At 39.6% G+C, this 25,791-nt stretch overlaps 2 protein-coding genes across 18 annotated transcripts in view; both read left to right on the forward strand.

The window, feature by feature from the left end:
• atp11c (ATPase phospholipid transporting 11C) overlaps positions 1–14,559 on the forward strand; it is a 54,999-nt gene extending 40,440 nt beyond the window's left edge. The window contains exons 20-31 of one of the 11 annotated variants that reach the window (XR_009790406.1): positions 568–742; positions 1,248–1,350; positions 1,432–1,577; positions 1,660–1,719; positions 2,280–2,407; positions 3,333–3,468; positions 3,548–3,613; positions 3,711–3,814; positions 3,889–4,042; positions 9,616–9,765; positions 11,532–11,563; positions 12,079–14,559. Coding sequence is in view for 9 of the 11 variants with exons in the window: in XM_061787074.1 (XP_061643058.1) it covers positions 568–742; positions 1,248–1,350; positions 1,432–1,577; positions 1,660–1,719; positions 2,280–2,407; positions 3,333–3,468; positions 3,548–3,613; positions 3,711–3,814; positions 3,889–4,042; positions 9,616–9,726 (1,183 nt within the window). In the remaining 2 variants the exon portion in view is untranslated. The other 10 variants (XR_009790407.1, XM_061787081.1, XM_061787075.1 and 7 more) reach the window with 10 other exon arrangements.
• A 2,913-nt stretch (positions 14,560–17,472) lies between these two features.
• Positions 17,473–25,791, forward strand: part of mcf2a (MCF.2 cell line derived transforming sequence a) — a 40,114-nt gene continuing 31,795 nt past the window's right edge. For all 7 annotated transcript variants that reach the window (XR_009790458.1, XR_009790460.1, XR_009790461.1 and 4 more), the window contains exon 1: positions 17,473–17,830. Coding sequence is in view for 3 of the 7 variants with exons in the window: in XM_061787610.1 (XP_061643594.1) it covers positions 17,719–17,830 (112 nt within the window). In the remaining 4 variants the exon portion in view is untranslated. The remainder of the gene's footprint in view (positions 17,831–25,791) is intronic.

Raw genomic sequence — 25,791 nt, forward strand, 5'->3', positions numbered from 1 at the left:
TGTGATATTTGCTGCATCTCACCCAAAAAAAACTCATCCCTTACATTTTTCCAATTTTTTTCGTTTTCTTTTAATGCGATAATAATGAAGAGATGACTTTGCTGCTATGTAAAGTAGTCAGTGTGCGTCTTACTTTACTGTGCCCTAACTATTTCTCAACACACAGTGATTAAATTGTAAGTAAAAACGGCAAATTTAACACATTCCCCATTCACACCTGAGACCTTGTAACACCAACTAGTCACATGATGCAGGGTAAGGAAAATGGTTAATTTGGCCCACTTTGGGCATTTTCACATAGGGGGGTAGTGCACAGTTTAGACTGATTGTTGTTGTTTTAAGGGGACAGTAAATTCGCACTGTTCTACAAGCTGCACACTGGTTACATTGTAGCAAAGTGTCATTTCTTCAGTGTTCTCCCATGAAAATACACAGTAAAGTCTTTACAAAAATGTGAGGGGTGTACTAATTCTGTGAGCTATTATATCAACACAGTGGAGTAAGAAATTGAAGTGCATGAAAGTCTTTCCTCAAGTGCTTAAAGCCTCATTGTTTTTTTCCAAACAGGAACTGGTCAGTTACCAACCATGAATACGGTTTTATTATTGATGGAGCCACTCTGTCAATGGTGCTCAACTCCACCGATTCCAACTCCAGCCACTACAAGAATCTCTTCCTACAGATTTGCCAAAATTGCACCGCTGTGCTGTGCTGCCGCATGGCTCCATTGCAAAAGGCCCAGGTCAGGAAAAATGTCCACGTATCCATTTTATGTTGCCCTTATCCTCATTGGAGTCATGGGTGAGTTGGAGCCTATCTGAGCTGACTTTGGGCAAGAGGCAAACTACACCCTGGACTGGTTTCCAGTCAATCAGTGCATATATAGACAACCAACCACCCATCTATCCATCCCATCTTTCTGTACTGCTTGCCCTTAGTCACATGTGAGCTGGAGCCGATCCCAGCTGGTGTCAGGTGAGAAGTGGGCTACACCCTGGACTGGTTGGCAGCCACAGGGTGTAAATAGACAAATTACCATTCACCCTCAGCTTCACAATTTATTGTCTTCAATGAACCTTATGTGCTTGTTTTGGGGGATTTAGGGAGGAACCCAGATTGCCCAGAGAAACCTCACACAAGATGTGCTAACCACTATTTTACTGTGCTGGCACAAAAACATTCACTTGTAAATGAATAAATAAAAAAATCTGTCAGATTTCTCATTTGCTGCCTTATTCTTTCTTCAGATAGTAAAACTGGTAAAGAACTCTAAAGGTAACCCGATTACACTCTCCATTGGTGATGGCGCAAATGATGTCAGCATGATTTTGGAAGCTCATGTTGGCATTGGTGAGAAATCTCGTGCTAAATCTGACAAATGCCCAAGTACCCAAAAGTCTTTTGACGAATGATCCGTTGTTGGTATTTCAGGCATTAAGGGTAAAGAAGGTCGACAGGCTGTGAGGAACAGTGACTACGCCATTCCCAAACTAAAGCACCTGAAGAAACTCCTGCTGGCCCATGGACATCTGTACTATGTTCGCATTGCACACTTGGTGCAGTATTTCTTTTACAAGGTAGGATAGCAAAACACTACCCCACCCCACCCCAAACAGGCTAAGAATATGCTTTTGTGCCAATCATCTCATTTGTCTGCAGAACCTGTGCTTCATCTTACCTCAGTTTTTGTACCAGTTTTTCTGTGGCCATTCCCAGCAGGTGAGTATGCTTTGGGAACTTTGGAGGTTTCAAAATGTTGTGATCATAAAAGTAGGCCCTCAAACTCCCTCCCTGTCCCCCATCTTCTTCCCTCAGATTAACCCTCTCTTATTGCCCCTCAGATGTCTGAACGTCTATGCTAGATTCAGACATGTTTTGCATCCCTCAGAGTACAAATGTCTGATCTGTATGTGTAGTGGCAGTATAGACTGTAACTGGAGTTCAATAATTAATTATACACTATCAATATCAAATGGCCTCTTATAAAAGCTGCACATTCATAAATAGAAGACAGTCTAAATCAATTAAGGTGAGAGACTAACTTCATTCATTGTACTCATCTGTTTCTGCAAACAGCTATGCCTCCTCAAGCCAAAAACAAATACTCGAAACATTGTGGAGTAGTAAAGTCGATAAATTAACTAGTTGTCTAGTTTGTACAACCTGTGTGTGTTAGCTTTTTCCGCTCCATGATATTAACCCCTGGTGTCCCTATCCCTTCCCAACCTCTTTTTCCGTTCACATCCCCAACCTCCTTCCATCTTGCCCATCTTGCCTAGCCCCTCTATGATGCAGCCTATCTGACGATGTACAACATCTGCTTCACCTCTATGCCCATCCTGGCTTACAGCCTCTTGGAGCAGCACATCAGCATTCAGGCTTTGCTGAGCAATGCTCCCCTATACAGGTAAACCCTGGAACCTTATCAGATCTGCAAAGTTGTTGTTTTATTTACCTGAACCTGAGCGGTTGTATGCATATATATATTATTTTTTTTGTTAACTCATTTTCTGCCAGCCCTTTTCATACCATTTTGATTGATCTTTCAAGATACAAAGGATAGTGATGTTTTATTTACCGACTCGTGGTCAAGGCATAGACCTACAATATAAGCGAACAGATGCACCAAAACAATTGAAAATACATACATGCATATTTATTCAACAAGAGGCAGTGCTGCCACTGTTTCCAAGTCTGGGATTGGTATCATGGTCCCTTTAACCTTATGTTTGATAAGTACCGAATGATTAAATTTTTTGTCATTCATCCGGCAGTGTATTGTGTATTAAATTTCTTAGTATGGTCTGCAAAGTATTGACTCTTACACTTGCAGTAGTCCATCTTGATCAATTGAGAAATAATTGCAGACTGTGTTTATAGGCTACTTTAACTCCCTGCAGACTAGTTTTATTATGATTTGACCAGAAATGTGCCTTATCAATTGGAGTGCAGTATGCTCTGAGCAAAGAATTTATCATCAATACCTACATGCATTGAAATTGCATCCAAGCATGTTTGCTTACTTTGTCACTGTACCAGGAATAATGAAAATCAGTTAGACATCTCACAATTTGCAGCGCTGAGGTAAAAAATAACTAAGTACACAGCTATCAGTTATTTACAGAACATACTGTTGTTCACATTTGAGAGAACGACCATATTATATGTATAATAATAGAACTAATAATACTAATAATAGTTGTGTAATTATTTACATTCGGGTATTTTCGCAGATTTTTTTGATCAGACATTACTGCACACTTCTTGCTTGTATAGCTAATAAAAAATGTCTCATTTTAATGAAGTGTCGTTTTTTTCTTGCCCATCTTAAGAGAGATTCGTAAGAATGCCATGTTGCGATGGCAACCCTTCCTCTACTGGACATTACTGGGGGTCTTCCATGGTTTGGTCTTCTTCTTCGGTGTCCGATGTATGTTTAGGAACTCGGCCCTGCAGGATGACGGCCAGGTTTGTTTCAGTTCATCCCTTGCCTTGTTGTACTGTGTGAATTTGAGCTCATGTGCTTTGCGTGTATCTTTACATCCAGGTTTATGGAAACTGGTCCTATGGCACAATTGTCTTCACTGTCCTTGTCTTCACTGTCACACTAAAGGTGAATAGCAGCTTAGATGAATACACACTGAATAAGTTTAGCAGGAAAATACGAAGATGTCTCATTTTTTTTTTTTTAACTCATTTTTTTCCACTAGCTTGCTCTGGACACTCGACACTGGACATGGATCAACCACTTTGTAATATGGGGCTCTCTTGCGTTTTACATGCTTTTCAGCTTCTTCTGGGGAGGAATTATTTGGTGAGTAAACAGTAGTATCTTACTCATGTTTCTCGCAGCTCGTGTCAGCCATTGTTTTCTCGACACTGCTGCAGGCCGTTCCTGAGGCAGCAGCGTTTGTATTTTGTGTTTGCCACCATGCTGAGTTCTGTGTCAGCCTGGCTGGTCATCATCCTGCTCATCGGGCTCAGCCTACTGCCAGAGATCCTTCTGGCCGTCTTCCGCAAGCCCTGCAGTCCCTGTTCTCAGGTAGCGCTTGCACACACACACACGCATGCACGCAAACGCTTGGGCGTATATTATTTATTTTGTTTTTACATTAATCCTGCTAAATCCCTAAGTTTTTCTATTTGCTTTTTGTTGGATTTAACCACGTTAAGAGACATGTTACTACTGTACATACTTAGCTAGTCTGGGGGGGGGGACACACAGCATTAGGTACACCTGTATACACACTTGCTTCTCAAACCTTTTTCATCAGGTACCACTTAAATAAAATGCCTTCAAAATAACACCATCATGACTAACATGAAAATACAATAGCGTACTAGAGGCAAACGAGAGAGATTTTATTCCTAAAAAATATATTTAGTATCATTGTAACCCACGGTAACATCACGCAGTTTCACTGCACTTAAACAGGCAGAAAAAAAACTACTTGAATGATTCAATGAAAATATATCTTGAAAATGTAAACTAATAAGTTAAATACAACTACACTCTTTCGCTGTCACCCAAGTCATTCGCCAGGCCCCACACAGTCACAGACACTACAGTATTGAATGCAAGTATGGCGACCCTAAGTGGACAACAACAATACCTGCACCTCACATGCACATTTTGTTGTTTGATCATGCAAAATAATTTTTTTTATCTAAATATTCAATGGGATAATTGGTAGAATAGTCATTTCTAATCATATTTCATAGCTACACTCCCTGCTAGAAACCCAATGATAAACATTTTGTTAAATTAAATTATGCAGGTGTACCTAATATTATGTCTAGTGTGCATATGTATACACCGTGCTTTCTGATGTAGATTGCCTATTGTTTTTGGAACTAATTTTCCTTCCTAGAACCGCTTTCAGTACTTAACACTTTCCCCTCACTCTACTTCACTGTCTCTGCTCTCGCTTCCTCCGTGGACCCCCGCCCCGGTCTTAAAGATGAAGCACCGCCTTCCTTCCTCGGGGACTTCTACCATCTTCATGTTGTCGCAGACCGCTAGCACGCACAGCTTCTCATGGAGTGACTGAGGTCTCTTTCTCTTTCTGTTAGTCTCTCTGCCCTTTCTGTGTCTGCACTTTTTCATTCCTTTCCCCACTGGAGTCTCCTCGTTTCCCACCCTTCACATAATCACTTAATCAAAATTTGCAAAAAGCTTGATTGAATCAACCGGCACCTTCAAACCTTAATTTTAGGACTTAAAGAGGAGGAGCAGAGTGATGGAGGACTGAAAGTCTGTGCCAAAAACAGAACCAAAAAAAAAACATAAATTGATCAAGTGTCTCATTATTTTGTGCGCGTTTGTGTCGGTCAGGCGTGTGTCTCCCTGCTGCCACAGCATGTGCAGTGCAGTCTGGTCAATTCAGCACACCCAAGCATCCCAGTCTGCATGAGGCTCAAGTCAGCAACCAGATAATGGACACACACCGCAAAACCCCCTTCTGGCCACTCCATTCTGTTTGTCTATGTGTGTGTATGTTTAGTGTGCTTCAGAGTTCAGGGCACGAGTGGGAGAACTTTTGATTTTTGAACATTTGTTTTTTAAAATGGACAGATGGGCCAAATCGATTGGCATTTTCTTATTTGTAATTATACAGTAATTATGGCTAACCAATTGTGTCGTAAAAAATGTTAAATGTGTGGTGTTCCTCGCATAATCTCAGACTTTATTGCTTTGGCGCCATTTTCTGGCATCTACAGCAATTCTTAACCTTTTTGGGGGGATTTCAATTACCCGCGGTGTTCGCTATAACGCATATAACGGCGGAACGCGAATAACGGCGGAACACTGTGTGTAAACATTTTTTTTACAATTGTTGGTTTTACTTACAACATAATGTAATAGATCAATTAAACTGTTAAATAAAACATTATTACGTACTGTACATTTTAATTACCCACTTGTTAGGACAAATGGCTTAATAATGGCCGAAACGTATTTGCAGGATTTTCTGATTGCCGGATTTCACCTTGACGAATAACATTCTGCAAGAAAACTTTTTCAAAATAAGTGCACTTTTCAGATAGGTTTTGCTTTTCAGCCTTTACATGATAATGGATCATACAGGATTTTCAAAATGCAAATGCTTGGTAGGCCGGACAAAATAACAGAGTAGGCTCTACGTGTCTCACGGGCCTTACTTTGCCCATCCCTGATATAGGTGCTGGACCTATAATTATATTGTATGTCATGTTAAATGTTAAATGTTCAAATAGAGTAGCTACATGAGTCTCAAACAATTGAGTCAAAAATGTAACTTTAACGGTGGTAAGCAAAGAAGGAGCAGGTATTATATTTGTCTGATTTACTGTTGGAAGAGGTGTTTTAAAAACCTTGTCAATGTTCATGTGTCTCGCTGTATCAAGTCCTCTTTTGTATATTTCTACTGCTTGTGTCTGACAGCAATCATAAGACAGAGTAAGGCCTGGTACACACAAGGATTTTTCAAATCTTTATGGATTTTTTGATCTGTCTGACAGACCCCACACACAAAGATAAAAATCGGGCATTTAACAGTTTTGGTCATATTGTGTGTAGTGTGTTCCGATAATCGCAACACATAACACCACACGCATAAGGATTCTGTTCCACCACTGATCTACAAACAAGTCAGCGAAGGCAGATACAGTATATCACATGATCACACGTGATCTCACAAAAACGAAGAGGGGGAGACCCTTCCGGTTATGTGCAGAGTGTTGTCGAAGGGACAAAAAAAAAAATAAAACTTTGGAAAATACTTATCGTCTGGGGAACCCACTTTTACACAAAAAACAACATCGGGTAAGATATGTTTGTTTTTATTTACGGTCATTTCCTTGTTCGTCACTAAGGGCACTTCTTGATTGGCTACATTCCATTTCACGTCACAATTCCCGGAGTCATGACTCGGGGAGACGTCGGCTTTCCCCACACCCACACGCACAAAGATTTTTGGTCGTACATATTGAACTCGTTAAATATTTAAGATTTTCGGCCCGACCCATTTCTTACTATCGAGTCGGGACAAATTACTCTCAACACACCTCAGACGTAAGGATAATCTTCTATGATAATCTTATAAGACATACGATTGCCTGGCGTTTGACGTCCTTTGTTGGGAAAGAGCAAAATCGAGACGAAACCAGCCCGATGGTCTTTGTGTGTACTAGGCCTAAGGCCATGTATGTGTGTGCTTGTATGAGGGGCCATAAGGAACCTAATTCAGGATTACCTCTCATACGCACTATTGAAGCACTCTCACATTCAACTCTCATGTTTTTCACTCACACAAGTGAAAACGCTCTTACACTAGTGAAACACTTAAACACGAGTGAAATGCCCTTATAGACACTAGTGAAACACTCATACACAAAAAGGTTGTTTTTTTTTCACTCACATCCACGAGTGAAACGTACTTACTGGTTGGTGAAACACACAATAGTGAAATGCTCAAACACTAAGCTCTCATACAGACAGCTGAATTTTAATTTTTTATATTGATTTATTTTTTTGCTCCCTTTCAGTGGTAAAACACCCTCAGACACACTACTAATAGTCTCATACACACTACTGGAATGCTCTCACACTCTAGTGAAATGCTTGGATACACACAACCTTTTTGCCGCACACACCACTGCTAAAACGCTCTCATAGAGACTGCTGAAACACCCACACACTCAGGCCAGTCAAACGTTCTTATAGACCATGTGTCAAACTGGTGGCCCGGGGGCCATATTTGCCCCGCCACATCATTTTAAGTGGCCAGCCAAAGCAATCATGTGCGGCGACTTAAATGTTTTTGCTGAAATACTAAAATTGCAAATGGCCTTCCCTTTCAATAACGTTGCGATATTAAGGATTTTTTTGTTACCAAGCCCCCTCTTGAAGTAAATTGCATACGAGTTGAACAGTTTTTTTTTTTTTTTACTGGCGTCTGATTTCAAAACTAGTTATCCAACAATTTGTTGTTTATATGTACAACCCCAATTCCAATGAAGTTGGGACGTTGTCTTAAACATAAATAAAAACAGAATACAATGATTTGCAAATCATGTACAACCTATATTTAATTGTATACACTACAAAGACTAGATATTTAATGTTGAAACTGATACACTTTATTGTTTTTAGCAAATAATCATTAACTTAGAATTTTATGGCTGTGACACATTCCAAAAGAGCTGTGACAGGTGGCAAAAAAGACTGAGAAAGTTGAGGAATGCTCATCAAACACCTGTTTGGAACATCCCACAGGTGAACAGGCTAATTGGGAACACGTGGGTGCCATGATTGGGTATAAAAGGAGCTTCCCTGAATTGCTCAGTCATTCACAAGCAAAGATGGGGCAAGCTTCACCTCTTTGTGAACAAGTGCGTGAGAAAATAGTCGAACAGTTTAAGGACAATGTTCCTCAACGTACAATTGCAAGGAATTTAGGGATTTCATCATATACGGTCCATAATATCATCAAAAGGTTCAGCGAATCTGGAGAAATCACTGGATGTAAGCGGCAACGCCGAAAACCAACATTGAATGCCCGTGACATTCGATCCCTCAGGCGGCACTGCATCAAAAAACAACATCAATGTGTAAAGGATATCACCACATGGGCTCAGGAACACTTCAGAAAACCAGTGTCAGTAAATACGGTTCGGCGCTACATCTGTAAATGCAACTTGAATCTCTACTATGCAAAGCAAAAGCCATTTATCAACAAAACCCAGAAACGCCGCCAGCTTCTCTGGGTCCAAGCTAATCTAAGATGGACTGATGCAAAGTGGAAAAGTGTTCTTTGGTCCGACGAGTCCACATTTCAAATTGTTTTTGGAAATTGTGGACGTCGTATCCTCCGACCCAAAGAGAAAAACGAACCATCTGGACTGTTTTGGATGCAAAGTTCAAAAGCCAGCATCTGTGATGGTATGGGGCTGTGTTAGTGCCAATGGCATGGGTAACTTACACATTTGTGAAGGCACCATTAATGCTAAAAGGTACATACAGGTTTTGGAGAAACATATGCTGCCATCCAAGCAACGTCTTTTTCATGGACGTCCCTGCTTATTTCAGCAAGACGATGCCAAACCACATTCTGCATGTGTTACAACAGCGTGGCTTCATAGTAAAAGAGTGCGGGTACTAGACTGGCCTGCCTGTAGTCCAGACCTGTCTCCCATTGAAAATGTGTGGTGCATTATGAAGCGTAAAATACGACAACGGAGACCCTGGACTGTTGAACAGCTGAAGCTGTACATCAAGCAAGAATGGGAAAGAATTCCACCTACAAAGTTTCAACAATTAGTGTCCTCAGTTCCCAAACGTTTCTTGAATGTTGTTAAAAGAAAAGGTGATGTAACAGTGGTAAACATGACCCTGTCCAAGCTTTTTTTGAATGTGTTGCAGCCATAAAATTCTAAGTTAATGATTATTTGCTAAAAACAAGAAGAAAATGTAGTTGTGTGTGAGCATTTTAATAGTGTACGTAAGAGCGTTTCACTTGTATATATGTATGTGAGAGGGAAAAAAATAATCTGTTATGTTTCAGATTGTTTCATTCGTGTGCATGAGAGGTAATCCTGAATAATGTCCCTGACAGCCCCTCATTTGCTTGGCAGCTTAGTTACGTCTATGGTGTCCTCTTGCCTCACCCTTCCAGAAGAATCCAGTTGAGTCGAATGCGGGGAGCGTCCCGTCCCCGCGGTCATCAGCCAGGCCCCTGCTCATGAGAACCTTTACAGATGAGTCCAATACTGTCATTTAAACAGGTACCAGTCCACCTTCGGGCCTTTTAAGCCAATCCAAGACTGGCTTCCAACCCTACCGCCTCAGCCGGTATCTTCACAGTCCTGGGTCCTAACTTAGTCTTTAGGCACCAAATCCAAACAAGACGTCGTGTGTGGCTTTGTGTTGTGCAATCTGAAATTGGTTGGCTGAAGAGATGCACGATTTCTATCAAATTTGTGTTCACTTTTCAATAAAACTGAAAAACATTTTTAAATACTATTTTATGACCAAATCCTTTCAGCCTCCCTTTTGATGCCTCCCCGCTCTCACCCCACAGCACGTGCTTTGAAAAATCGAAATGTGTCTTTTGAGTGTGACTGTTTCCAGCATTGTTGCGTTTACCCACCAGTCAGTGTGTATCAATACAGCTGATGCGTTTGATTCTGCGTTTGCTATTTTAGTGCAATGAGGTGGTCATGTGTGCATGTTGGAACTATGCCTTTATTGTTAGTTTTAACCTCTAGCAGAATGCAGCTGCAATACATTATATCGGCACAGTGGATTTAAAGAGTGGCCTGTCACTATAGTACTCATCCTGGTTCTTTCTCAATCAAACTTTATCAGTCCCTATTTCTATTTAGTAATATTTGGATATGCAGTGGTGCCTTGAGATTTGAGTTACCAGGCTTTCGATTTTTTTGTTGTTTTTTTTTTGTTTTTTTGTTTTTTAGTTTTTTGTGTGTGTGTGAAGTGAGACGTAGACAGAACACTCACAGGCATATATATTTATCCTCTGTGAAGAACGACTAATATTACTACATCTTACTGAGCATACATGACTATCTCATTCATTTGCATCCATATGTTAGTATTAGTCTGCCTCCTGGTGGCTAGGGCACCGGAAGGAGCAGCACAATATCCATTGAATTGAGGCAAAAAACTTTGGCAAATTTTTAAAGATTTATTTACACTCTCTTTAAATGGGTAATTACTGTATGTCTTTAATAAAGCACATTATTATAGAGTGCTAGTTCTCATTAAAAAAGAACAAGTTAAAAACATTTTTATTGAATTTGGAGGAGTAGTTGATAGTAGTAGGTGAGAGATTAATGGCATTTACATTCATTTCAATTGGGCAAGATAATATTCTGATATGAGTGTTTTGATGACCATGTAACAAATTAAACTCATGCCTGTATTTCAAGCACCACTGTATTGACAAACTATTAATTTTCTAGTATGTTTGCTAATTTTGACCAAAGCAAAACAACCAATCACAACTTTTCAATATGGAATCAGGTTGAAAAGATTATGCAATTTTTTTACGTAAAAGTTGATTAATTAAAATATTTGTGAAAAGAAACTGGATGACTATGTTTTAACATGTATCAGACATTTTTGGTGTTACGGTGACTAACAGTTAATGACAAAGAGGCTTTTCTACTGTCAACATTTGGTTTTCAGTGTCCAAAATGTTCATATTGCAGCTGATTCAAATGACCTTGTAACTGCTAAGTGATATTTTTGGCAACATTTTTTAGAAACAATGTGAGCAAAGTCCTATCTCACGCTTCCCTCGGAAGCTGCAAACTTCCACCAATTCTCTCTGCAATGTGAACATCCAAAGCAGCAGCTGTGTGGTCAGAGGGTGTAGCTATTTTGTTCATAGTAGTTTTGTTTTTGTGTGTGTATGTGTGTTTTGACCACGTCCTGTAGCTAGAGCGAAGTGTGACCGCACCGTGACTTCTGAATGTGTTGTTGAACAATGGCATCAGGTGCTTAACCTTCATTTGTGTTCTCCAACTAGCTGCCCGACGATGACTGCCAGTGAGCACCCAGGTAAAGCAAAAGGAGAAAGACTAATATTCACTGTTGGGAAGTATCCAAAGTACAAATACTTCCTGACTGTACTTAAGTAGATTTTGCAGGTATCAGTACTTGAATTTGCAATTTTCTGATGAATTTTCACTTTTTTCCCCACATTTGAAAACATCTGCACGTTTGTTCTCCTTACTTTGTCAAATACTCCATCAATGGCCTCATTTATGAGAATTGTTTGTTGATGGGTACAAAAATAATTTGTGGTTGAAAAATGTCTTATGCCATCTTCAAAACTGGTGTTAAAAAAATTGTCTAAAACAAAAAAAAAACATTTGCTACCTCTTGACTGTTTCTCTTACAGCCTTCCTTCAATCAAGAGAATTTGGCCTACTAATTTCTCTGTACATCTGGTTGCAGTTTATTCTCTCTGTGACGACTTTTTTTGTATTATTGTTTTTGCCCTTTCAGCACTTTGCTGGTGCATACATTAACCACCACCCCCTACCCCCCCCCCCCCCCCACCCTCCCTTCAGGCTGCAGATGTGACACCCATCTCATACAAGCAGCTGAAAGAACGCCAGTGAAGCGACACACGGCAAGAGTGGCAGCAGCAAAAGCAGCCACATTTCAGGGTTCCATGCCAATCAGGTCAGATGCGTGACCATCACGGGAGAAGGCAAAACGGCACTTCTGACTCTGGGTTGAGGGGGGGGGGGAACTCAACTCTCTGTCCTCCCTTGTCCAATTTTGACAGCCGAACACACACACACACAGGGGCGCTGCTCTTACATGCCTGCAGGCCAGTGCCCTGCATTATTTTTGAACCTATCTACTCAGAAGACAGACCACTATTTTGTCTTTTACCTACAAATGAATGCATACACAGCTGCCTTGTCCCAATCTCTGACTGCTATGTTTTAACAAGCAGTTACAATGTTACCACTCACACCCAACGCTCGTCTGCATGGGGGATAATAATAATAATAATAAAAATCAGTCTTTGTAAAGCAATGTTTTAAAGATGACATGGCCAAGGTCTGTTTAATGGTTATTTTTTTCATTTCCAACATAGATATCACTTTACTCATTTTTTTTTCCTCAATCAAAGGTCTGGAAACCTGTCGCTCAAGTCGGAGTGTTAGCGGATACCCGTCCATGCGCTCTAAAAAGTCCAAAATGTGTGTGCCTGTGTGTCTGCGTAAGATTAAGGAATAGATTAGCGATTTAGGGGCACTGTGGCAAAGCTCATAGCGTGACCTAAATAGTCACGCATCAACTGTTTGTGTTTAATTTAAAGAGTCCAATTAAGATGAGAGAAATAATATATGTGCTATTCCGTACGGATCTCAGATGCTGAAAGCCAAAAAACACGTATGTGACCTAAGTGGGTTTTTTTTGTTTGTTTGCTGTCCACAAAATTCTGTAACGGGACAAAAGACGCTACAAATGTCTTTGTGACTACTTGAATATGTGTTCTTATGAGCATTTACTTGGTAATCGAGTTTGATTAGTTTGCCACATAAAGTGGTGCCTTGACTTACGAGTTTAATTTGTTCCGAGACCGCATTCTTAACTCAAATTATCTTTGATGTCAAGTTTGGGGCTGGGTCAAAGGCGAGGAATGCAAGGCAATAACATGGAGGACCCAAGTACAGGGAGGCAATGCAGTAGTGCATTAAAAAGTATATTTAATTCCGGAAACAAAGATCATGAAAAAGTCTAAATGCTAAATTAACAAAGTCCAAAATCTAAACACAAAGTAACAAAAACACTTTAGTAAGCCCAAAACAAGAAACGACATGATTGGTGAAATAACTGAGCGACAACTGGCGACTATGACACGGCACAGACAGACACAAATACACCTGGCAATGACAAGAACTGAAAGAAACCAGGGAACTAAATACAAACGGATTGACGAGACAACGAGGAACACCTGGACAAGACACGATTGGCTGGAGAGAGCTGATTGGTCGACACAAGGTAGACAAGACGACAACGACAAACATGGAACACAAAAAAACATGGAACAAAACTAAACACAACCCAAACCAAAACACAGACCATGACATTTGAAATGAATTGACGTGCCATTAATTTGTTCCAGCCTCCCAAATAAAATGGTTAGAATCAGCCAAACGACAACTTGAAAAACTCTTAAGTTGGGTCACTCGTATCTCAAGGCACTACTGTATTTGAAGAAGAAGAAAAAAACCACCTCCAAATACATGGCAGACATGCTGCTCAATAATTTAAGCTAGATTTACCCAAATAAGAAGTGACTTGGGTCAATGTTACTTTTCGGAATCCTACTAAATTCTTCAACCATTCCTGCACTGTTGGTGAAACGTCAGGAATGAAATGTTAATGGTTCACCAAGGCACATGGACCTCTGTATGTACAGTATGACCCACTGTGTGGTTATATAATGCATATGATACATTCCATTCAATCATGCAAATATTTTGAGTTACACTATATCAAGGCTTTGTTTTTCAATGAGTATATTGTTACATATTTATTACCATTGTACTCACAAATGTTCTATTTTTAAGTCTTTTATTATGGAGGGTTAGCCTGTGTTGATATTCTTACCAAAAAAAAAGGAAAAAAATGCTTTCAGGCTTTTTTGTTACCTCCACACTGCACTGTGCTGGCAACAAAAGTCGAGCCTGGTTTGTTAAAAAACTTTACAACCTTTAAGTGGCATATGTGATGCTGGTTTCCTTTTTTCCAGTGCTTAAAATCTTTGTGGAACCTAATGTTTTGCTTGTCTAAACCAGAGAATAAATCAAAAGAGTGGATTGTATTTTTAACTTTTTTTCTTTCTTTCCCTAGTCACTTTTTTGTAAGAAAATCAAAATGTACCAAAAACCAAGAGGTTATGGACACTGTACCATCTCGTGCCCTTTTGGCTCGCCGGCCTCAAACACTCCTAAACCTCTAAGGTGAATGTATTGAAATCATATTTAAATCCTGAAGGTTTTACCGTAATAAAGACCATTTTGAAGAAATCGTCCCGTGCTCTTTTTTTGTGTTTGTGCGTGTGGTTAGTTGAGCACACTAAGCATACGCTGTGCAGTAATGACATGGCACGCAGGCTAAGCTGGATCAACTGTGTGGCTGAGGCCTTCCATGTACAGCAGAAGGGTCCAAACAACAAAGGCTGCAATGGCCATTTTCACATTGTTCACTTGTAATTTATTAAACACGCTAAAACCAATCTGTAAGTGGAGGCAAAGATAAACATACAAAGGAAAGGCAAATAGCATAAAGTCGAACGAACAGTTGCGATTCATACTACTTTCCTCTAAAATGAAATGACTAGTTATCTAGGTATTATGTATTTTAGTTGTAAATTGTTTTGTTGCAGCTTTCCATATTGAGGAAACGTCTACAATTATTTGTAGTGGTAGTTGTCATGGGTATCGCAACCCCCACTGATACTGCCCTCCCGCCCACCTTTTAAATTTTTTATTTTTTTAAAGTGTCAAATGTTATTTTCAGTACTGCTGGTATATACAGCGGGCAGTCTTTTATAAGGTACCTGAAAGCAATACCTGAGTAAAAGTACAAGTATCATCATAAAATAACTTTGGTAGAAGTTGGTAACCTTGTAGAATATTACTTGAGTAAAATTCAAAGTATCTGGCATTTGCTGTACAGGTAAGTTTGCAATTTTCAAAGAAAAAAAGATAATGATGATCTTCCACTACTGACCTGCTACGTTGTCTTCCCAGAAAAGCACCTTATTCATAACTATTATACTACTATACCACCACTTTGAATTTTTCATTTTTTGTGAGGCCACAAGGGTGTGCCTGCGTGTTTGTGACATGATTGATGCCTCCTAAGTCACGCCATCTGCCTCTGATTGGTTGTTTGTCCTTGGGCATGGTGGTTTCTTGTATATCACAGTAGAGATGGCTGATTATTTCTCACAGATCCTTTTTATCATGTACTACTGTCAGGTTATGACAGTTTTAACAAATGTGACAAAAAGTGTTATTTTTTTATTATTGCTAACTCCCGCTTTAAGTATCAAATGTGCTTTTTTTTAATGAGTGGTTCGAGTTTCGAAAATATAAAAACCTAATGGATACATGTTGGCTACTATGCATGTATAAAATGCAATGTATGTTTTGAACTCCAGTTTGAGATATATTTAATTCACCTCAATTCAAGATATAAACTTGTCCCTTTTCAGATTTAAGTTTTAACTAGGCAAAATGAGATGTATACTGGAATTAGCACAAAAGTTAGGTACAGTGGGAGGAAAACGTGACATAACCTCGAGAGCTATTCACAGGAATCTTGATAAACTGCAAGAGTTTTGTAAAGAGGAATTGTTCAAAATGTTGAAAAAAGATGCACATCTGATCCACAACTACAGGAAACGTTTGGTTGAGGTTATTGCTGCCAAAGGAGGGTCAACCAGTTATTAAATCCAAGGGTTACTTATTACTTAGAGAGGCACTAAACAAGCCCAAAGAAAATGGCATGTAAATTCGACACACCACTGAGAAGAGTAATGTTAACAAGCTTACCAAATTTGAATGAAAAAAATTATAAAAAATCGCTAAGTATATAAAATCATGTTTCAAAGGCCACCTCTCAGATGCTGTGGATGGAATCAAACATATTGTGGGGTGTGATAGCTTATACGATGTAAAATCACATTAGGAGGCTTAACTTCAAAATGGAATACTTTAATCATAAAAATAAGCACACAACTCAACTTACCATTGTCGGTGGTGATGTAACGTCACAGCTGAACGCGGCACCTCATGACTGCGGGACGGTAGGAGGAAGCCCAGGTGGTAAGACAGTCGGCACTGCCCCATTCACTCGTATCAAGTTACCTACGGAGCCATGTTGTCTGGTGAAAGTTTACAAAACTATGCGTCGTAAAATGTGCACTGCAGAGTTGGGTGGTGGTGTTGATGTTCAGCTTGCCATCTATGTGTGTCTTTAAAAAGTCAATTTCATCACTCTCTTATTTCCTCATGTTTTGGGGAGCTTGAAAAACATCATAGAGCTCTTTCTTTAAATTGAGGCATCCAGCGAAGACGGATTTCGGGGTGTAGCTGTCATTAGCTTGCTAACTGCACACTGGAGTTGTAAATGGGCCTTGTTATGGCAGCTAACCACAGTTAACTCACAACTGAGCAGCATAGCCAAACAAAATGACATCACTTTGTATTTATAGTGAGGGAGGGAACTCGCGCTAGAAAGTATACGCCCCAGCCTTGTGATGTCATTTAGCCCCGCCCACAAAATCAGGAAAAATCAAATGGTTAAAAAGATGCTTAAGCTATATCTCAACAATTCAGCACTATATTGTTTTTAGTCTTTGCATACGTTGTCAGCACTTCAAACATATCAGTGTTTTGTTTCTAAATACATTAAATATCTGCTTAGAGCCTCTTTAATGGACGATTTTGCACTAGTGGGGCCGCAAATGGCCGCCGCGCCATAGTTTGGACACCCCTGACGTACAGGAAACGTGTCTGCATCCGTCATGTCGTAGGCCTCGCAGCCCTCGACTGGATCTAAGAAAAGATTCAGTGTGGGTCACTTTAATGCACAATGACACGCTTGTTCCCTTTGAATGTGATTGCTGTGCGGCAAATTGCCGACTAAGGGTGTGTTGGGACTTTCTTGTGCTCTCACAAAAGCGCTCTCTTCCACAGCTGCTTCATGTCGGTGACTCCAAGAATGCTCGCAGCCAAACAATTCTCCCCACTGTGTAGCTTTCAGAGCACTACACCGAAGCCATAAAACATGGGAGCATGAATTACAGTGAGGAGTTGGCTTGCTGTCAGGACTTTTTAGTGCAGAGGCGACACACGAAAGCCCAAAGAGAGGGAGAGGGAGCCAGGGAGGGAGGGAAGCTGGAGGAGGGGCAGCACACAGGCAGTAAGTGGTCAGACGGAAGGAATCATGTTTGTTGTGAGTGAGGAAACAGCTGATCGAACGTTTGCTTTCTCTTGCGCAGAGGCGCCGCGTGCAGCTGTAGGTCAGCAAGTTCCAGCAGCTTGAATGAAGCCTGGCTGGAGATGCTTACATACACTCACAAACTGTGTATGTAGAACTGGGAAGAGGATGTGAGAGGCTCTGGATTACTCTTCTCGTCTGCTGTCTGGTTGCGTTCCGGCCACCGGCGAGGTGGAATGGGCCCGGCCTCGATGCAGGAGGAGTCCAGCATGGCCGAGACCGAGGAAGAGATGGAGAGCTATGGCTGCCTCCTGCAGGCCGGATCCCAACTGGAGAGCACACTGCAGCGTGAGTACATTTAACGCATTTAACACAATGGGTGCTGTAAAATAATGCACTGGTAATGTATAAATACAGTGAATTTGCTGAAGTCTACACACACCCCTTCAAATGGCAGGTTTTGTGATGTGAAAAAAAATTAGAGAGGTGAATGATTTCAAAACTTTTTCCACCTATAACCTGTTATAATGACCTATAATATGTACAGGGGGAGTGAAAATAAATGAATGGCAATGTGGTGGCACAAGTGTGCACACCCTGTTAACTGGGGATGTGGCTGTGGTCATTCAGAATAAACCATTTAAACCCATCTTCAATGGGACTCAGCACACACCTGCCATCATTTAAAGTGCCTTGATTAAAAACAAATAAAGTTCAGTTGTTCTAGTAGGTATTTTTTTTGTTAATTACTCAGTTACAAGTTACATTTACTTAGTTGCAGTTACAGTGTCTTATTTACAGTTGGTTACAGTTACCTACTTGGTTACAAACTTCAGAATTAGCCAATCAATCCTATCTCGTGTTAAATGGGAGTAGAGGTGGGAAGCCACAAATTGTACTCAATTAAGAGTACTTTAGAATAATATGACTCGAGAAAAGGTAAAAAGCAGTCCTCCAAATAATTACTCATGAAACAGTATTCATTGAAAAAAGTACTCGAGTACTGAGTAACTTGATGTGTTTGTGTTTAATCAAAGCAAGAACGTCAAGTAGAAAAATATATAAAATGGGAACGCGCAAATTCAGATATTAGCCAATAATATCACTTTAACTGAAACAAGTAAACAAATTTAATCCCTATGAAATAACTGCCATGCACATTTTCTCATGTTTGGGAGATTTTGTATTGGTCCGATGAAACCAAGGTATAACTTTTCGACCATGGTTCCAAACATTGTTTAGCGCAAACACCAAAAGAGTGAAGCACGGTGGTGGTGGCGGCATCATGCTTTAGGGGTGTTTTATTACATTTTTTACTTTTATTTTTTTTCCAGCTGCAAGTGGGGCTTTAGTCAAGGTGGAGGGAATTATGGACAGTTTGAAATAGCAGTCAATATAAGCACAAAACCATGAGAAAGCAACAAAAATGCCAGGAAAAAGCCCACTAGAACAGCTAAAGTGTGTCTGGGGTTATTTAGAGGCCCTTAAATGGTGGCAGGTGTGTGCTTACTCACTCCCTTTTAATGAGTTTGAATACGAATTTGTTTGATTTTTTTCAATTGAGTTGTACAGGTTATAGGTCACAATGGTGGAGAAAGTTATGAAAAGATTTACAACCCCAATTCAAATGAAGTTGGGACGTTGTGTTAAAGGTAAATAAAAACAGAATACAATGATTTGCAAATCATGTTCAACCTATAGTTAATTGAATACACTACAAAGACAAGATATTTAATGTTCACACTGATAAACTTCATTGTTTTTAGCAAATAATCATTAACTTAGAATTTTATGGCTGCAACACGTTCCAAAAAAGATGGGACAGGGTCATGTTTACCACTGTGTTACATCAGCTTTTCTTTTAACAACATTCAATAAACGTTTGGTAACTGAGGACACTAATTGTTGAAGCTTTGTAGGTGGAATTCTTTCCCATTCTTGCTTGATGTACAGCTTCAGCTGTTCAACAGTCCGGGGTCTCCTTTGTCGTATTTTACGCTTCATAATGCGCCACACATTTTCAATGGGAGACAGGTCTGCACTGCAGGCAGGCCATTCTAGTACCCGCACTCTTTTACTACGAAGCCACGCTGTTTTAACACATGCAGAAGGTGCTTTGGCATTGTCTTGCTGAAATAAGCAGGGGCGTCCATGAAAAGGACGCTGCTTGGATGGCAGCATATGTTTCTCCAAAACCTGTATGTACCTTTCAGCATTAATTGTGCCTTCACAGATGTGTAAGTTACCCATGCCATTGGCACTAACACAGCCCCATACCATCACAGATGCTGGCTTTTGAACTTTGCGTCCATAACAGCCCGGATGGTTCTTTTCCTCTTTGGCTCGGAGGACACGACGTCCACAATTTCCAAAAACAATGTGAAATGTGCACTCGTCGGACCACAGAACACTTTTCATCAGTCCATCTTAGATGAGCTCGGGCCCAGAGAAGCCGGCGGCGTTTCTGGGTGTTGTTGATAAATGGCTTTTGCTTTGCAAAGTAGAGTTTTAAGTTGCACTTACGGATGTAGCGCCGAACTGTATTTACTGACATTGTTTTCTGAAGTGTTCCTGAGCCCGTGTGGTGATATCCTTTACACATTGACGTCGGTTTTTGATGCAGTGCCGCCTGAGGGATCGAAGGTCACAGGCATTCAATGTTGGTTTTTGGCCTTGCCGCTTACATGCAGTGATTTCTCCAGATTCTCTGAACCTTTTGATGATGATATGGACCGTAGATGATGAAATCCCTAAATTCCTTGCAATTGTACGTTGAGGAACATTGTCCTTAAACTGTTCGACTATTTTCTCACGCACTTGTTCACAGAGGTGAACCTTGCCCCATCTTTGCTTGTGATTGACTGAGCAATTCAGGGAAGCTCCTTTTATACCCAATCATGGCACTCACCTGTTCCCAATTAGCCTGTTCACCTGTGGGATGTTCAAACAGGTGTTTGATGAGGATTCCTTAACTTTCGCAGTCTTTTTTGCCACCTGTCCCAGCTTTTTTGGAACGTGTTGCAGCCATAAAATTCTAAGTTAATGATTATTTGCTAAAAACAATAAAGTTTATCAGTTTGAATATTAAATATATTGTCTTTGTAGTGTATTCAATTAACTATAGGTTGAACAGGATTTGCCAATCATTGTATTCTGTTTTTATTTAGGTTTAACACAACGTCCCAACTTCATTGGAATTGGGGGTTGTATCTTGCTCTCTTTTTTTTTTTTTTTTTTTTTTTTTTTTTTTTGCATCACAAAAACCTGGCATTTAAACAGGGGCGTGTGGAATATTTTTATCCACTGAATGTGCAACTTCCAGGCTATGGAAGAAGTGAACACTGTATGTTTTGCTCAGTATCATTCATGTTCCACTTCCCTGCAGTTACAGGGATTAAGTTTCCCATTTGAAGCTGTCACAGATGGTTTCCTAATTTTCCTTCCTAAAAATTTGTCATGCAGTCACATACTCGTTCGCCACAGCAATTTGGAAAATGTGCCTTTTATAAACATAATAATGCTCACTTTTCAGACAGGCTTGTCGTTTGCATTGTCTAAAGCACACTGTGTTTGTAGGGACTATGCTGCTGGTGTACCTAAAGTCACCAGTGAGTTTATAGTAGAGGAAAACTGCTGTAAACACTGAAAATGTTTACATGATGTGTGACATCTAAAATCTGTTACTAATGAAACTGCTCTGTCATAATACAATGTTAACGTATACATTTTAGAATGTTTTATTCATGCAATTTGAGTAGGAGGTGCTGTATGAGTGTCATGGAGACTCTCACCTCCCCCCAGAAGCTAATAGGATTACTTTGGCAGGCTCATCTCATTGTTTAATTAACGGTCCTTTGCCTTTTCCGTCTACGTTTTGGTGTGTGTAAACTGAGAGCACAAGGGAAAAATCCTTAGCAAATTTGTTTTTGTATATGTGCAGATTAGGTTAATCTTACAAGTGATCGATCCAGTGGTAAACATAAACAGAAATTCATGATGTGATACTGTAACCTGAGATTGATGGTTATCATGCATGTGCCTTATCTGTCATAGCTAAATGAGAAAATTGTATTGGGGGGGAAAAAAAAGATCAAGAATAAAAATTAAAATAGAAGACGAATAGCATGAAATCAAGATTTGTGACAGTTGATGGCTTAATCCGTATTGGTACTGTTGTCATGGAGATAATCCCTTTTTGAGGCATTATTTATTGATGTAGATCATTTTTGGGGTAGGATATCATGTTATGTCATTTAGTAAGCGTAAAGTCAATTCAACCCTTAATTTAAAGTAATTATTGTCACCATTTCAAACAAAAGAGCAGGCCTTAATTATCCTAATCAAAGACACAATGAACTTTGCTATGCTGTTTTTATTTACGAATGTGTAATTACTTTGTGATCACTGTAAGAAGTTTCATTCTTTTTTATATGCTGTACTATATGAAAATAGTTTCGTAAAATACAGTAACATTTAATGAAGGAGAGGACATAGATTCGATCTGTTTCACTCTACTGTAGTGATTCCAGTCCACTGTGTTAATGTACCGTAAAATATCATTAGGTGTTCCGCGGGAAATTTGGCTTAAAATTATTCTTTATTTACTACCAAAAAATGTATCTTTATTTATTTATGCCAGTGATGTATAGCTACAGGCAGAACAATTAAATGTTCTTCCAACTAAACAGACCCACATTTCACACCAAGTAAATCATTTGTAATTGAGACGAGATCATCATTATTTCAGAATGTACAGTACTTTTTGTAACATTTTTGTTTGGTGGTGTGCCCTGAGATTCAGGAAGTCAGTAGCACACACCTCAGACCATTTTCTGATTAACTCCAAATAAAGTTCAGATGTTCTAGAAGGCTTTTCCTGACATTTTTGTTGTTACAGCCATGATCTTCCACAGCATCAGAGGGATCTCGTTGTTCAAAGGTATGAGTTAAGAGAGAGGTACAAAACATTTTCCGAGGGATTAAATATACCACAGAACACAGTAAAGACAGTGGAGAAAATATGGCATAACGGTGACATTAGTGAAAACTGGACGTCCCTCCAACATCTACGAAAAGATGAGAATAAAACTCATTGTGGAGGCTTCCAAGAGGCCCACAGCAACATTGAAGGAGCTGCAGGAAATGTCAAGAAAAGCCAACGAGAACAACTGAGCTCTGTTTGTCGTTAATCCGAGGCACTTTAAATGGTGGCAGGTGTGTGCTGACTTCAATTAAACATGAATTTCAGTGTGATTGCGTAATTGTGAACACAGCTGCATCCCAGTTATGAGAGAGTTTGCGCACCAAATGATTTCATTGGTTAATTTGTACTTACTCTCGTAAAAAATGTAAAGGTTTTTCTCTTTTTGAGTTTTAAAGTTTAGAGGTTCATTAATTTTTGAAATCTACTGTATCTTGGTCTCATTTTTTAATATCACTAAAACTTGGCATTTGAACAGGGGTGTGTAGATTTTTATATCCACTATACACAACTAAAAACTGAAGTTTTTTTTTTTAGTATATATAAACAGGCAGTTGTGTAAATGTGTGGTGTTATCCTTTGACACAACACAGGTGCACTGATCCTTGTTTTAAAATAGTACAAAAACACAAACCGCATTTACGTTTTTGTCCAATTTCCCACTAAATTCTGCTTTCAATTAGAATGCATTCACCTCCTAAACTTTTCCTGTTGCACACAAAGCGTGTTGGCATATTCTCTTGACCCAGAAAGTGCTGCAGCACGAGGTTACCTCTCTCTCTCTCGCTCTCTCGATGTGTATTAGAAATGTATTTGCACGTTCATGAAGGGGATTTTCGTGCTCGGGGGATTAAAGGTGTTTGCGCTTTTTCTTTTTTAAAAAAAGAATACATCTTGTGCTATTTCTACAGGTTACATCTTTTACAAACGTTCACAGATTATTCATCCATGTTTGCGTCAAAACTGATCATTATGTGTATGATAAAAATCTCAGTGTTTGGTCAACACGGAAAAGTGCCACCATGTCAGATTACTTTGCCAGATTTGAGGGATTTGTAGGGGGGTGACAACTAAACCTTGTTTTCTCCAACATTCCTCTACTCAGGATTATTTCATTCCCACCTCTGCAAAACCTGGAAAGGTTGTGACAAATCTCTGAGGAACGCGAACACAATTGGCCTACTGGAGATCTTGGATGATTGTTTATCTGGGTCAAGCTTCTTGTGTGACGTCAGTCTGCTGTAAAATGTGACGCTTTCTCAACCATTAGAGGCCCTATCAAGTAGCACCTTTATTATGTATTATTATTATTATTATTATTATTATTGACACCCTTTTTGGAATTCTAGTCCTTCCAAATTTCTCAACTGATTGTAACCATTCCAACTTCAAAATTTCTGGCTCATTCAGGACATCATGTGAACTATTATCCTCATTCCAATAATGATCTTTTAAAAAAAAAATTATTCCACACTTTCACAGTGAAACTTCCAAATGAAGAAACATTTTACATGCATAATGTATTTATCTCCTCGTTCCACACTTCTCGACCGGTTGAAACCACTCCAACTTCAAAATGTTCACTTCATTTGGGGCATCTTGGGAACTATCCATTTAACATTACAGAATTCCACACTTTTCACAATAAAATTCCAGAATAAAGAGACATTTTGCAAATTGACCTCCTCCTTGCAAATTTCTCGACTACCATTCCTACTTCAAACTTTTACATTCCAAAAATAATGCTCCCTGTCATTGTTCTACTAGTTCTATATAAACCCCAATTCCACTGAAATTTTGATGTCTAAAACGTAATTCAAAACAGAATACAATGATTTGCAAATCAATTTCAACCTATATACAATTCATACACTACAAAGACAAGATATTTAACTTTCAAACTGATGCAAATATTCTCTCATTTTGTATTTGATGACTGCAGCACGTTCCAAAAAAGCTGGGACAGGGGCAACACAAGGGTGAAACTTCACAAATGCTCCAAAAACAACTGTTTGGAACATTCCACAGGTGAAGGTTAATTGGACACAGGTGAGTGTCCTGATTGTGTATAAAAGGAGCATTCCCCGAAAGGCTCAGTTGTTCACAAGCAAGAATGGGGTGAGATTCACCACTGCATGAGCAAATAGTAATAATAATATCACCAAAAGATTCAGAGAATTTGGAGAAATCTTCTCACGTAAGCAGGAAGGTGGAAAACCAAAATTGAATGCCCGTGACCTTCGATCCCTCAGGTGGCACTGAGTTAAAAACCGCCATCGTTGTCTAAAGGATATAGCCACGCGGGCTCAGGAACACCTTAGAAAAAAAATTGTCAGTTAACACAGTTCGTCATCTACAAATGCAAGTTAAAACACTACCGCACAAAGTATAAACCGTATATCAATGACACACAGAAACGGCCCCGGCTTCTCTGGTCTCAAGCTCATCTGAGCTGGACTGACGGAAAGTGGAAAAGTGTGCTGTGGTCTGACGGGTCCATATTTCAAATTGTTTTTGGAAATCATGGACGTCGTGTCCTCCGGACCATCCGGATTGTTATCAGCGCAAAGTAAGCCAGCATCTGTGATGTTATGGGGGTGTTAGCAGGGGTTACTTGCACATCTGTAAAGGTGCCATTTATGCTGAAAGGTGCATACAGGTTTTGGAGCAACATACTCTTTACCGACATCCAAGCAACATCTTTTTCAGGGACGTCCCTGCTTATTTAGGCAAGGCAATGCATTAAATATCTTGTCTTTTTTAGAGTATTCACTTGAATATATGTTGAAAAGGATTTGCAAATCATTGTATTCTGTTTTTAGTTTTACACAATGTCCCAACTTCATTGGAATTGAGATTTGTATTTTATCAATGTTCAGCGATTGCTTCTCTGTCAGAGCAAGCAAACTAAAGTGATCAATGTTCCTTGTCACGTTGTACCTTTTACCCTTTTTATTTTGAATGATATTCAGCACATGGTAATGGAGCTGTAGCTGAAGTAACATTTACAGTAACTTTTCTCCTCATTACATTCTACAAATGTTCACAGATTATTTTAGAGCCAGCTATTGATTTTTGAATTGTATTTATTTATTCACTGCCTTGATGGTAGAGTTGTCTACTGGTTGTGACATTTCCTACCTAGCCAGTGGGCTGGAAATGCTCTGTCCATGAGCTTGTGAAGGCATCTTAAATTCTCTCTCATGTTCCTGAAGTGCAGCACAGTGTAAATGTCAATTTATCCCAGGTAACTTCATTCCGCCTCTCCCTGTGGCTTGGCTCGGGGCTCAGACGCTCTCAGTTACACACACTCGCATCAAATATTCAG

The sequence above is a fragment of the Phyllopteryx taeniolatus genome, chromosome 10, assembly GCF_024500385.1.
Source record: "Phyllopteryx taeniolatus isolate TA_2022b chromosome 10, UOR_Ptae_1.2, whole genome shotgun sequence".
Taxonomy (NCBI): domain Eukaryota; kingdom Metazoa; phylum Chordata; class Actinopteri; order Syngnathiformes; family Syngnathidae; genus Phyllopteryx; species Phyllopteryx taeniolatus.